This window comes from Pelecanus crispus, chromosome 11 (assembly GCF_030463565.1).
Source record: "Pelecanus crispus isolate bPelCri1 chromosome 11, bPelCri1.pri, whole genome shotgun sequence".
In the NCBI taxonomy this organism is placed as follows: Eukaryota; Metazoa; Chordata; class Aves; order Pelecaniformes; family Pelecanidae; genus Pelecanus; species Pelecanus crispus.
In genome coordinates this window covers 25,605,622-25,619,407 of record NC_134653.1, presented here as the reverse complement: position 1 = coordinate 25,619,407, position 13,786 = coordinate 25,605,622, and the positions used below count along the sequence as shown (strand labels likewise).

Sequence of the window (13,786 nt, the reverse complement as noted above, 5' to 3'; positions counted from 1 at the left end):
TTTCCATCTCTTCATGTTCCAAAATGGAAATCTAGAAGAAAAAATGCTAAGTTGAAACCTATTGCACAGAACATGAAGAATGCCAGCGTACGTGCTCGGGTTTGAAGTGCCGGTGTGGCTGTCAGCACACTTTTTTATCACTGTGCATTCAGTCACCACTCGGTGGCTGGATGATGTCAGTGGGTAGTGGTGCTGAATGCTGCTGCTCTTCTGGCCAAGGGAAAACTTCTGTCATGCCTGCCCCTCTTGTCTCCTGCTTAAATATCTGTGGGGAGGGCAAGGTCAGCCATGTAGCTGATATGGGGAGAATGACCTAAACATATCTGAAATCTATAGTGTGAAACCAGAAATTCAGACTTTATTCATCTTTCTGTGTTAATTTACTCTTTCAACAGCATCTTGAAAAAAAATTAATCCTATATGAATGGGTGCTCAAGATCCCACAGTGTTAAAAACTAAGCAAACCAGCATGCTTTGATGGCTCCCTGCATCACTGCTGCTAACCATCAGTTGGTTTCTCAGCAGCTGGGTACTGCTTCCTGGGCACAGAAAGGTTATGCAGCTGAGAGCGTCAGGTGGCCTGTATTGCAGATAATCAGAAAAAGGGAGCTTTGACCCCACATTCAATAATATGGGATGATATATTTTGGTGTAGTAACTTCTGCTTGTGGGATTTACTGAACGCCACCCCTCAACATGAGAGGAGGGCAGCATTATAGTGGAAGAGCTCCGGGGGCTGGGAGCTGTGCATGTTGCTTCACAGCTGTGGCTGCTGGTGGACTCTGGGGTCTTGAGCCCTCGAGTCCTTCTTATTCACCCTTAGATCAGGATACTGCAGATGGAGGAAAGACTGGCATTTCTAAAAGGATGCTCTCAACTTGGAAGTTGGATCCAAAAACAAGCTCAAGTAGTTTCAGCAAATGTAGGGGTTACAGACAGGAGAACTATGTGAGACAGCTGCACACTCCAGATGTCCCAGTGATTTTTAAGTGTGATTCCCCTGCCCTGTTGCTCTGCAAAAGTGTCATGTGAATAAAAAGGAAACTGGACAGACTTCCAGGTAAAATAGTGAAATGGGCTATCCACAAAGAAACAGGTTGTGAATATAACTTTCTAGTCTTTCAGTGATGCTTTGCTATTACTCAGGTTAAAAATAATGAAAAAATGAGCAAATGTGGTTAAGAAAGCTGAAGGAGCTTATCTTTGTCATAATTCAAGCAACAACTTTAATACTTTTTCCTGGACCACCTTTTTCTTTGGTCATTTTGTAAACCAACCTCCCCTCCCCCTTTTGGTTTGGTGGGTTTTTTTTTTCTTTTTTTTTTGTTGTTGTTGTTGCATGCTACTCTTGTGGCAACAGTAACCATCACTCACTTGGAACAGTGGTGGAAAATGCGCTGCGTGTTTCTGCTGTTGCAGGGGAAGTCAGTATGTGAAATGGAGATCAGGTACCTGCTACATCTCCATATTATTTTGCAGACTGTCAGTGATCCATAAATTAAAAGTTACAACTAGAAAGCTAAGCCTTGAAGCTCAGAAAGCTGTGTTTAAAAAGAAGGGTAGAGGTTCTGCATGTTGATGAAGACTACACCTATCAACATTTTCAAGTGAAAGGTGTTTTTTAAATATGTGCAGAGGTGCATTGATCTGCATTTCTGTATGTCTTTCATGCTTGACCCCTTAACTCCCCACCGCCTCATGCATTTCCTCGATAGCTGCTTTTACAGTTTTCAAATGAAATGATGTAGTATTTAAAACTTTATAGAAAGATCAGGTAGTGTGGACTCTGTCAAAGGCCTTGGCATTCTCTTTGAAATCCAAATGCCAGTGAAAGAATTATGTGATCTCATCCTGGGTCTACAAAGCGAAATGTCTAGGTACGTGTGAGCAGGCTTCTCTGGATGTGTCTCTGAAATGACACCAGGGCAGTCTGACTCCAAAACCAGGTACATTTACATGATGGCTGTTCTCCTGCACCCTCTTCTGCTGAAGCAATGACATTTTATTCCAGATAGTTGAGTTTCTCCTAATGGACTCATCTGGCTGCTGCCTTTACAGATCTTTGCTCTATAAAAATACTGAACTTGTTTTTTCTCATCTCAAAGTTCTTCCCTTGCTGCGAGAGGCTGCTGGCAGTATCTTGCTTAATACTCTGCCTTGTCCAGCAAAGAGGAGCTCAGTATTTTGTTTGGTTATTGAGAAGTGAGAATAACTGTCTTTTAGGAGAATGTTCAGTATTTTGGTTAATCAATGCACAAATGGAACTCTAAAGAGCTGCTGCTTTGGAGGAGAAGTTGTGAGCCCAACTTGCACATAAAGCAAAAATCTTAGACAGGTAAAAGAGAGAAAGTTTTGAGTTTATGGCAAATGAACTGCCTGTGGGAGGAGGTTGGAAAAGGCATCTCTCTTCTTAGTTCTGTGTGTGCTGAAGATACAGAGAAATAAGAAATTGAGAAAATGTCATACCTTAATAAAAGCTGTTCTGTTTTATACAGTTTTTTTTTTTACTTATGCCGATGACCTGATTGATTATTACATGCTTCAAATAGAGCTTCAGGAAACTGCAGTTTTCTGCTTTAAAGCATCCTGACGTTTTCTGGTTATGTGGAGAACAAATTTTGCAATGAGCAATTCAGTTGCTGTCCTTTTTTCCCATCATATCTATGAGATTAGGTTTGTGAAATACTTTGTAAAGTTCCAAGTGCCTTTGTCTAAGAACACCAGAAAGGCGATTACTGGAACTTCCCCAAATTTACTTTTTAAAATCATTGCTCAAGCTGTTCATTCATTAGGGACTTCATCTTTAAAACCATAATCCTTCATTCATTTGTGTGTTGACATGCTTAGTCTGAAGTACTTCTCTGGTACTGAACTGGGCATATTCAGTAACTAATGTTAATTTCTTCCAATTTCATCCATTCTCTGAGATCACTATTTGGAGACCTTGTCTTCGAAGCTGGAGTTCTGAAGAGTGTTGGCCTCGATTAGACATTATGGTGATAAATTAGGTCTTTAGTATGAGCATGCAGACATTAAATCTACAAAATGTCCACCAGCTCTACCATTCTCCTCTCTTGTCTTCAGGAATGAAATGCTTCTTTTGTTTTCCTCTGACTTTTAATGTCCCATCTTCTGCTGTGACTAGAAGCTTTATCAGCTAGTGTTATAATTAGTAATTGCATCCTATTGTTGGGGATAAATATCCCAGACCTAATGTGAAATCTTTCAAAACTGGAATTCTTGTCCTGATAGAGACAAGCTGAGCAAAACTGGAAATGGGGTGCACAGGAGCAGCAAAAAAACCTAAGGATAAAAGTTTAATGATTTTTGCTGTAAATAAAACAAGTGCATGTTCTAAATCTCATTAGAGATTAGACCAAAGGGGAGACTGGCAAAGTTGCTAGTGGATTCTTAGATCCATTTTTTCTTATGCTCTTGCTGTTTGCTTTGTTCTGCCAACTTCTTGGAACGGAGTGTGCCGTGCAGAACGTACCACTGTTCACAAAAAGGCTGGGCCTCAAAAATAGCACATTCAGGAAGATCTTGTACTGCTGCATGGTAGTTACCGTATCTCCATGCCTCTGCAAGTCCCTGACCAAGTCTATTCTCTGCAAGTCGTATGTCATTTAACATAGTAAATGGCATATGTGAAATGTTGGGGGTTTGCCTGGCTTACCTGATATCTGTCACTTGTAATTAACTTGGATGACTTCTCAGAGCAACTTTCATTACTTGGAAGCTTCTGTCAGAGATCTTATTCTTGCTGAACTTGACTGAAACGTGCAAGTTCCTACAAATGCTTAGGAACTTCCACAAAGTATAGCTGTCATTGCATTGTTAAACTTTAAAAAAAAAAAAAAAAAAAAAAAAGGCAAAAAAACCCCAAGCTTTTTGAACTATAGCAATATACAGGGCTAATACTGTGTTTGTGTGTTTGTAGTCATTTCTACAATCTCGCATATTCCTGGTATCTGGCTTGGGTCTGTTTCATTACCTAGTCTCAAGCATTTGAAGGCTGCTATGTTACACCAATTGCTGAGATGTAAGTATACATTTAAACTAGTCAACTTCAAAATAACATCTCAAAATTCCTTGTACAAGGAGTATGTGATTTATGCATCATCACTTACCTTGTAGTTGATGTTTGACTTCACTAATGTGGTGAACCCACCATCACCACTTCTGGTAACGGAGTCTGACACAGCACTGTAGTCAGACTAGTTCTTTGTTTTCTTTGCAATTAGACGTTTCTTTTTCTCTCTGGGGTTGTCTTTGCAAGGGATGGGGGGAAACAGAGGCTGTCCACTTCAGTAGCTTCATCTTTTCATGTCTTGTTTCTATTCTGGGACTCGGGCTATAGTTTTCTTGGTTGTTAACTATTTACTGTAAATAGTTGTTAATCTGTACCAAGGTGAAGGCTGTGCAAGGCTCTTCCTAGCCTCTTCTTCACACCCCTCCCAAGTGTTGGTAGTCATTTGAGCTGAGACAGGTGGCAGCATGCTGTCTGCCTTGGGTGATACATCAGTTGTCTTATTAAACTTCCTTGTTGATTTTGAAGCTCTTGATCACTGCTTCCTATCAGCTACTAGTCCTGAAGCACAGGGCTGCCAGCAAGTGGACCTGCTTTGCTGCTTGATAAAGCAGCTGTTCTTTTTCTGTTGAACTTGAGCCTTCTCAGGTCTGTAGGTGCATCCTGTCCTATGTCTGAACTTTGCAGCTATCTGAAAAATAGCCATCAAATGACAGCAGTACTGTGGTAGGTGCCAGTTCTTTCTCTTGACTGCTATGGAGAAATTCATCAGGTAGGCTGGGCTCTTGCAGACTGCAGGAAGGACTGTTGGTTCATAAAGCTTCAATGATCACCTTCAAAGGGCTGAGCTCTTTGCTTCATACTTGTTAAGTGTGAAAGGGAGATGTCCCCTTGTACAGCTCTACAAGTGTACTAAGGGCTCCAGCTTTTGGCTCCTAGGTCTATCATAAAATATCAGCAGATCTTTATATGTGAAGTTCCTGGGACTGTATAAAAAAAATAAAAACATCAGTCTTGGACACTTTCTTTTGAAGTGGAAGCATTACCATTTGCATTTTCTTCTAAAAATTTTTGGTGCACCCTACTGGAGTTTTTTCCTCCTTTCACATGGATGCACTTAGGCATGGAAATGAATGTGGAACTTGTGAGTTTGCTTCAGCTCTGCAGGATTTAAATCTGCTTAGACCATCTGATCAATCTTGTTGAGAGCACACAGTTACAGAACAGTGTTCCCTTGTTAGAAAACTTTCAGTTCCGGTAGGGAATGAGCTCAGTCTCCCATCCTCTTGAATTTTAAGAAGAAATTTTGAAGGTGGCTACTCGTTGCAGACAATAGGTATTGAGGGACTGAATTGGAACCGTGGTGACCTAGGGAGGAAGGAAAAGATGGGTGGGTTGGGGGGTTTCTTAAAATGAATGCCATCTTGTAAGTCCATGTCACACTCACGATTTGAGTCCTGTGTCTGAAGAAGGTTGTCCAACAGCCACCTTTGTTTCCAGAAGTAACCTGCTGTTTCCTTTTTCTGTAACATGACATTTTTCTGCTGTGTTACTGAAAATGCACACAAAATTCTCATTAAAGATGAGAGGGGTGGAAATCAAGAGGGGGAAACCTTATGGCCTGGTTTGTGATATTAAACAACAGCACCTTCTGAAACCTGGAACAGCATTCCCTGAAAGTTGATTTGTAAGAGTACAGCAAAGCAGGGCCTGGTTTACAGGTAAGCAGCTAATATGGAGACAGCTTGTCTGTGAAGAAGGCCATGTAGCACTTCTTCCCCTTTTTCTGGCATCAGGTTACAAGACAGATCCATGAGCATGAGCAGGAGAACGAGTTGCGGGAACAGATGTCAGGATATAAGCGGATGCGGCGCCAGCACCAGAAGCAGCTGATCGCCCTGGAAAACAAGTTGAAGGCCGAGATGGACGAGCACCGCCTCAAGCTGCAGAAGGAGGTGGAGACGCATGCCAACAACTCGTCCATTGAGCTGGAGAAGCTGGCCAAGAAGCAAGTGGCTGTGATGGAGAAAGAGGTGAGTAGAGTTATAGGCTCCCTAGCTGTACAAGAAGATTGGAGGGAGAGGTGCCTACCAGATCTCTCGGAGAAGGCTGTGGAAGCACTGCTTAAGCCCCATGTTCTTAAGTGCACTGTATGGTTACTGTTTGGAGCTGCCCTGGCCAGTTTTCTGAAGTGGCTTCACAGCTACAAGTCAACCTTCTGGATGACGGGCACTCCATTGGCATTGACCAATACTGTAGCTACTGACAGCCAGCTAAAAGAGACAGACAAACTCTGTGGAGACCTTGGAGGGGGAGCTTCTACCTCATGGCTGAGGCAGTGACAAAGCTTGCTGCTGTTAGTCTGTTTAAAAATCAGCATGTTAATCCATATGGTAAACTAGTGGGGTTTTACCCTCTGGGGTGGTTTTGATGGAGAGGTAAGAAGCATGAGGAAGCTCTTACATGTATGTGGGCATTAGGGGTTTTTGTGCAAGCAGCATTCATGTGGCTGAATACTTATGGCTTTGTCTAGCACAGTAATGGGAGAATGACAGACCAAAAAACACACAACAGAAGATTGATTTGTGCTGGATTCAGTACCCGCTCCCTCACTCTTTGTTGTTTTGGTTTTTATGTTGGTTTATTTCCCCACCCCACCCCTTCCTCTCTGTGCCTTGCAGGCAAAGGCAGCTGCAGCAGATGAAAAGAAATTCCAGCAACAGATTTTGGCTCAGCAAAAGAAAGACCTGGCGACCTTTTTAGAAAGTCAGAAGAAACAATACAAGCTTTGCAAGGAAAAGATTAAAGAGGCAAGAAACCATCATTTTCAGGGCTGAAGGGGTGTGGAATGAACATGAACTAGACTTTCGTTTTGATAAACCTGAGCCAGCCCAGGGGTTTAAGGGATACTGTCATGCTTGGAAGCAAATTTAGGTTCTCAGCAAGTAAACTTTCAGGAACTGGGAGCATCTGGCAGCATTTCTAAAATAATCTCTAAGGGTGCTAGAGGTGTCTTCACAATTTGCTGTAGAGCAAAATCTTTGAAACGAAGGGTGATGAAGGAAAATGGGACTTAATAGATAATTCTTCCCTAATATATAAGCCCTGCGGTCACTTACATGAATTGGAAAAAGAAGTAACTTAGTATATAGCTTATCTATCACAAATTGCATTACTTAAGTACAGCGTCCCCACCACATCACAAAATTGTTTGCTGTTAAGAATGTAGAGATGAGAAAATGAATAGCAAGGAGTCCTGTAAGGCATCTGATTCAATAGAGAATAGAGCATGAGTCCTGTTGAAATAAAACTTAAGCCCAAGCTGGACTCCTTTGTAAAACAGGTGCAGAGCTGGGAAGGGAGCCGAGGGGGTTTGACCCATTCTCTTTCCTAGACAGCCAGAGTGTCCCCTGCAGTGGTGTATTACTGTCTTTTCATTGCTGCACTGTTTAGCCCCCGAGATGTTTTTGTTTAATGACCACTTTTTCCTCCTCCTCTTGGTGGGTCACAATACAACTCTAGAGGCAGTAGGGCCAGGCATGGCCAGGTGTTGAATCTGGCTCTGGTGGTACCTGGTGTTGTAGTCAGGATTTTGGTGTCCTTTTGTGAACTGAGTGGCAGAGGAGTAGCCAGTGACTAAAGGTCCTCCAAGTCCTGTGCCACTGTGATCCCAAGGGAAGTCTTGTTTTTGACCCTGTATGCATGCAGGAAATGAATGAGGACCACAGCACACCGAAGAAAGAGAAGCAAGAAAGAATATCCAAACATAAAGAGAACCTGCAGCATACACAGGCTGAAGAGGAGGCCCATCTTCTCAGCCAGCAGAGACTCTACTACGACAAAAACTGCCGTTCCTTCAAGAGAAGAACGATGATCAAGAGGCACGAGATGGAGCAGCAGAACATTCGGGAAGTATGGCACTCTTCACTTCCTTTCCCAAGCATTTCTTGAATTGTTTTAGCTTCATGTTTTTAAAACAGTTTGCTGACTGATACTAGATCTTAATGTTTTCAGTTGCTAAAGAGAACTGAGAAAAATGTAGGAAACATGTTTTGGGAAATAGTTTTCCACACAGATGGGCTGCTTTGATTAACTGGGGAGGGGTGGCATCGTTGACTTGCAGACAGAAACATTGTGTGGGCCACCCAGTCTGGGTTAGATGCTTCATCTGAGCTCCTGGGCATTAGATTTTGGGGGATCCTGTTGGGCTTCTTTCACAGCACAGGGCAGTTTGTGCTGTGTTGAGTGCCAGGGCCACCTGTGGGGGAGCTGTGGGATGGCTGAAAGCATCACATGAGGACTTCTACTCATTGGCTAAAGGAAACTCACACAGTTGAAATATGTGTAATAAACCAGTAATAATAACCTTAAAAAACAATATTAAGGTTGCAGAATGAAATGCTACAAATGTAAAAAATACCAAAATGCAATCCTTTTATGTCTGCATTCTGGTTGTCTACAAATAATCAGATGTTGCTTTTCCATTGGGCTCTATTCAAATTAGTGCACAGAATGGGTGCTAGTTTGTTAATGAGAAGCTATTCAACATCTTGCTTTTCCTCATTAGTTATTAACCCCTACCTTACAGGCTGTCTGTAGTCAAATACTTTGGAGAAAGAATTCTTACTTGTAGATTTTTCTATGGTAGTCACTATAGTTTCTGAACTCTTCGTGAATGTTATTTTTGGATAAAGACTATCAGATGAGGAGGTATTTTAGTAAAGGCTGAGTGAGTGATCAAAAATTTCTAATGATCATGTGCTTAGTCTGCTACCATCGAATTTTCCAGCATACTTAACATTGCCCTGTATTTTACCTGTTCAGAGCTTTGCTGCCCTTGACTTCAGATGTGCCTGGGGCAGCTCAGCTGCTTTGCAGATCACATCCAGACATCTCCACTCGGGACACCCTGAAAATGAATGACTGTGAAAAATCAGATTTGGGTACCCTTATCACAGCATATAAGCTCTGTGGCAGGGATGAGAACACAGTTCAGTTACCTAGAATAGTATTTTAACCAGGAAACACTCCTTTGAGCTCCTGCATTTAAGCTCTTAAGAGAGACCTAACTTTCAGAGTGATCTAAGTGTTTATTTCCTGAAAATAATGTCTCCACTAACCAGTTCAAATTCACTGGATCAGACAGCTAAATTAAAGAACACTTCAAGAATGTTTTTTCTTGAAGTTTTAAGTAACCACAGAGGTTCTTTTTGTACAAATTGGGAAAGTGTTTGTGAGAAGTGTGCCTCTGTTCATGTTGTGTCAACTGAAATGAGGTGTATAACGGGCACAAGAGAGGCTGGTTGTCCTGTCCTTAAATGAAGGCACAAGTGCCACAGCTCACTGCATGGGCTGACATGCTGTCTTGAGTGTGTTGCCTGCCTCTGCGCAAGTGGGAAATGATTTCAGCACACCATTAGATTGAATTTTTGATCTTGGCTGTCAAGGTGCAAGTTTTGCTTAAATGTAAAGATGTGCAACATCCTTATGGCCAAGAATGCAGAGACAAGACCTGGCCCTGTTCTCCCCGTCTGCCTAGCTTCAACCTGTCACAGTTGTAACAGCCAAAGGGGCTGAAGTGCCTGTTTGCAGGTGCTGATGTTGAGAATTATAACAGCATTACAACATGCAAGCAACAACTCAGAATAATTGATATTTTTGCTTATACTGCAGAAACTCATTAGACTGAGCCAACGCTGGGCCCTCCCTGTGCTGGGCACTGTGCATGTGTGTAGTGCGAGGCAGCCCCCGCTGTGCCTGTCTTAGTCTATCACGAAGCACAGCCATGAGTTTGTAAACCTGAGAACTGAAACCGAGATGTGCCAGCAGACCATCTGTGAAGGTCACCAAATATCAGCAAGGGGTACAGCTGTAATCACTGCTTGACTGAGCTGGATTCAGCTTCATGCTCCACAGGTTGTTGCTGATACCTTGAGACAGAAATATTAGCAGTAATGAGGGAGAGAATCCGGTATCTTCCTCTTCCCTGGCTTGTAGCTCAGTGAAGGTTTTCCTAGGGGTACTGCAGGGCACCATGCACAGGAACTGTTATGTGCACATTGCAAAACTGTGTGAGGCTTGGGCTGTATCCTCATTTTAAAAAACATACTGCACCTGCTGGGGCCAAAAACCACCTGTACACCGTGGCAGATTAAATTATTTTTCTTAGCTGATGTGGTGTGTTGGAGCCGTTCACCTCTGCTTTGGCCATTCTAGTATAAGTGATATGAGAGAAGCCTCATCTCTCAGTGCCTAGCAGGGGCTCAGGGCAATTTAAAATAGACAAATAAGAGCCCCCGATTCCCTCAGTTGCCCCAGCCCAGACATGCGCCCCCCCCAGCCTTGGGCACCCCAGGAGGTATTTATTAAAAACTTATGTGATCCTCAGCAGTCACAGAGGGCTTGTGTGTGGCCCCAGTGCCACCTGCTGGAGACTCCCTGGGTGATCCAGGAGCTGCCAGAGGAGCAGGTTGCAGGGCGATAGATGGATGCAAGGTGGCCACTTTATTAGCGTTCCCATCATGCTGCTGGGTTTGTGTTTTCCTGTGGCCCATGGAAGACCTTGATGTCGTCTAGAGGAGTGATCAGGACACCCAGCCTTGCAAACTCAACTACTGCATCTCAGGGCAGAGAGAATCACTCCTCAGCTTTTGTCTTGTGCTCTGCTGTCCTCTTGTGCAGGAGTTAAACAAGAAGCGGACCCAGAAGGAAATGGAGCATGCTATGCTGATCCGGCACGACGAGTCGACGCGTGAGCTGGAGTACAGGCAGCTGCACACGCTGCAGAAGCTGCGAATGGACCTGATCCGGCTGCAGCACCAGACTGAGCTTGAGAACCAGCTGGAATACAACAAGCGGCGAGAGCGGGAGCTGCACAGGAAGCATTTCATGGAGCTCCGGCAGCAACCAAAGAATCTGAAGGTGCTGGAAGCTTTCCTTCTCCTCTTCCAACCTCTGTCCTGCCAGGCAGGCTGGTCTGTGTGCTTGCTGCCTCCTCCGTGCATTATCCATGCTGCAGAACCACCATTCTCTGCCAGCACTGTGTGCTCTCCCTTGCATCCCTTTCCTTTGTGCAGGGCTGCTCTGATATAAGAAAGCTGTGGGCTATTATAGCGAAGAGCTCACTGAGGATTTTTTTAAGTGCCGTGCTCATTGAGGCTGCTGGGTAAAAATAGGCTAGTCCTAAGCAAAGTATTACAGAATGTGCTTCTGATGAGCTGTGCTTTCTTCAGGTCCTTGCTGGTGTCAGCCTATAAGCATTGCTATGGAAAGGGGTTGGGTGATGCTTCCTTGCTTTCAAAGTCAACAGAGAGAGAGAATATGGGTATGCTGAGCACTGTGCTCTGTCCCAGTTTGGCTGCAGGTTGATTAGAAACCTCTGAGCTGCTTGCTGTGAGAGATTTCTGTTTCTCCTCTGAATGTCCAAAAAGGCACGTTGCTTTCATTCATTTTATCACACCCTCACTGGTTCTCAGATCTGCAGTCTCTGTGTAGCGCATGGTCCAGGTAGGGGAGGAGGCTTGTGGAGGCCTTGGTGAGGTACCAGAATGGGAGGCCTTGAAAACCAAATGCTTTTTGGGAGGCAGGCGGAAGGGTGATGGGCTGGGCGACCTGCAGGAAGCAGGGGTAGAAGATGGAAGTACCCTGGGCTGAGGAGGGTTTAGTGGATCCTGTTCCTGGCCCAGGCCCATGGTCAGTGATGAAGCAGGGCCTGAGCTGATGCTGCTCGTTAGCTCACTCTGTGTGCGGAGCACGCCCTGCTCAGCTGGGTACAGGGGCAGGAGACAGCGCAGAGCACGGGGGAACTGTGGTTGTCTCTCACCAGCCTGCCCATTTGGATGTACTATATAACCTCTCCATTCCCAAAGTTCTTCATGCTCTTCACATCCTTCCTTCCTTGGCAGGCTATGGAAATGCAGATCAAAAAGCAGTTCCAGGACACGTGCAAAGTGCAAACTAAGCAGTACAAAGCACTGAAGAATCACCAGCTGGAAGTTACTCCAAAGAGTGAGCACAAGACAATTTTGAAGAGTCTGAAGGATGAGCAGACGAGGAAGCTCGCCATCCTGGCAGAGCAGTATGAGCAGAGCATCAATGAGATGATGGCCTCCCAAGCGGTAGGTGCAGCATTCGGCACCTCCTGTCCGTGGGTGGGGTGTCCTTGACCAAGGTACACGGAGGTGGGGTACAGTCAGGCCATAGTCCTTGCGGCAGGTTGTGTTCTTCCTGTCCTAGCCACTGGATGGTTAGCGATGCAGTTGTGTTTATAACAACTGTTTTAAATAATGCATCAAGGAGCACTTCCCCTCCTGTATAACCATCCCGCCAAACACGCATCCTTTCCCTGCTGCCCCTTGCATGCTGGGGTTTTAGAATTGGATCTTCTGAGGCTTCTGCCTCCATGTGAGTGGAGAAGCGGCTGTTTATGAAGCCCTTCCTGCTTTCTCATTCTGCCACCAACACCAGAGGCTCCCCAGCTGTGAGAAGGAAGAGCGGTGTGTCGCTAGCGTTGGAGCAGAGAAGTTACTAGCGGAGGTTTGAATGTTGCTTTCCCAATGATCTTACAGCTACGGCTGGATGAGGCCCAAGAAGCAGAATGCCAAGCCTTGAGACTGCAACTCCAGCAGGAGATGGAGCTGCTCAACGCATACCAGAGCAAAATTAAGATGCAGACAGAAGCACAGCATGAAAGAGAACTCCAGAAGCTGGAGCAACGGGTGTCGCTGCGCAGGGCACATCTTGAACAGAAGGTATGTTTTGGGTGGGCTGCCGGGGGGTACCTGGTTACACGTCCCGATCTCGCCTCGGATGCAGGGTCGGCACGGTGCACATGGTGCCACCGGGCCGGGAGCTGCTGTACCCGGGGCGGTCGTGCTCTCTTAAGGGGCTGCTGACTGTGCTTCTTTCAGATCGAAGAGGAGCTAGCTGCCCTCCAGAAGGAACGCAGCGAGAGGATAAAGTTTCTGTTGGAAAGGCAGGAGCGAGAGATTGAAACGTTTGACATGGAGAGCTTGCGAATGGGCTTTGGGAATTTGGTCGCATTAGAATATCCCAAGGAGGACTATAGATGAGATTAAATTTCTTTGCCATTTAAAAACAAAAAGACAAAAAGCAAACAAAATAATGATAAAACTTGCAAAACCAACATTCCCCATGTTAACGGGCGTGCTCTCTCTCTTTCTGTCTCTCTTACTGACATCGTGTCGGACTAGTGCCTGTATATTCTTACTCCATCAGGGGCCCCCTTTCCCCCTGTGTCAAGTCCCAGTGCAGGACAGCTCCTGGCAGTCTTTTCCATAGTATGTCACAGTATTGATGTCTCTGTGCAATGATTAAAAATGTTTCAGTGAAAACTTTGGAGACAATTTTAATGGAAAAAAAAAAAAGTGGATGTATGTTGCTTTTGAGCAATCACTCATTTTACCACCAATCAATGAAAGTACAAGCAAAAAAAAAAAAAAATCAAAAGATATATAGAAACCCAGGGGGAGAGAGACTAAATCCGCAGCCTTACCTTAACTAGCTGCTGCATAATTTTATTTTATTTTTATTTTTTTGGTATTTATTCATCAGGATTAAATAATAAAAAGTTTTATTAAAGATTGAAAAATTTGATACATTTTACAGAAAAAAAACTTAATCGTGATGTACATATCAGTGGTGACATATTATTACTTTTTTGGGGGTGGGGAGGGACGGGGCGAAGATCTGGTGATTTTTAGAAGAACCATGCCGGGTGAGGCGGGGATGAGACCT

The 13,786-nt window shown here is 44.3% G+C and overlaps 1 protein-coding gene across 2 annotated transcripts in view; it reads left to right on the top strand.

The window, feature by feature from the left end:
* The window catches only part of TAOK3 (TAO kinase 3), a 101,915-nt gene extending 88,417 nt beyond the window's left edge, over positions 1-13,498 (top strand). For both annotated transcript variants that reach the window (XM_075718766.1, XM_075718765.1), the window contains 7 exons: positions 5,827-6,063; positions 6,712-6,840; positions 7,739-7,942; positions 10,712-10,951; positions 11,935-12,147; positions 12,598-12,780; positions 12,940-13,498. In XM_075718766.1, coding sequence (XP_075574881.1) covers positions 5,827-6,063; positions 6,712-6,840; positions 7,739-7,942; positions 10,712-10,951; positions 11,935-12,147; positions 12,598-12,780; positions 12,940-13,101 — 1,368 coding nt within the window. In that variant the 3' untranslated portion in view covers positions 13,102-13,498. The remainder of the gene's footprint in view (positions 1-5,826; positions 6,064-6,711; positions 6,841-7,738; positions 7,943-10,711; positions 10,952-11,934; positions 12,148-12,597; positions 12,781-12,939) is intronic.
* The last annotated feature ends 288 nt before the right edge of the window (positions 13,499-13,786 follow it).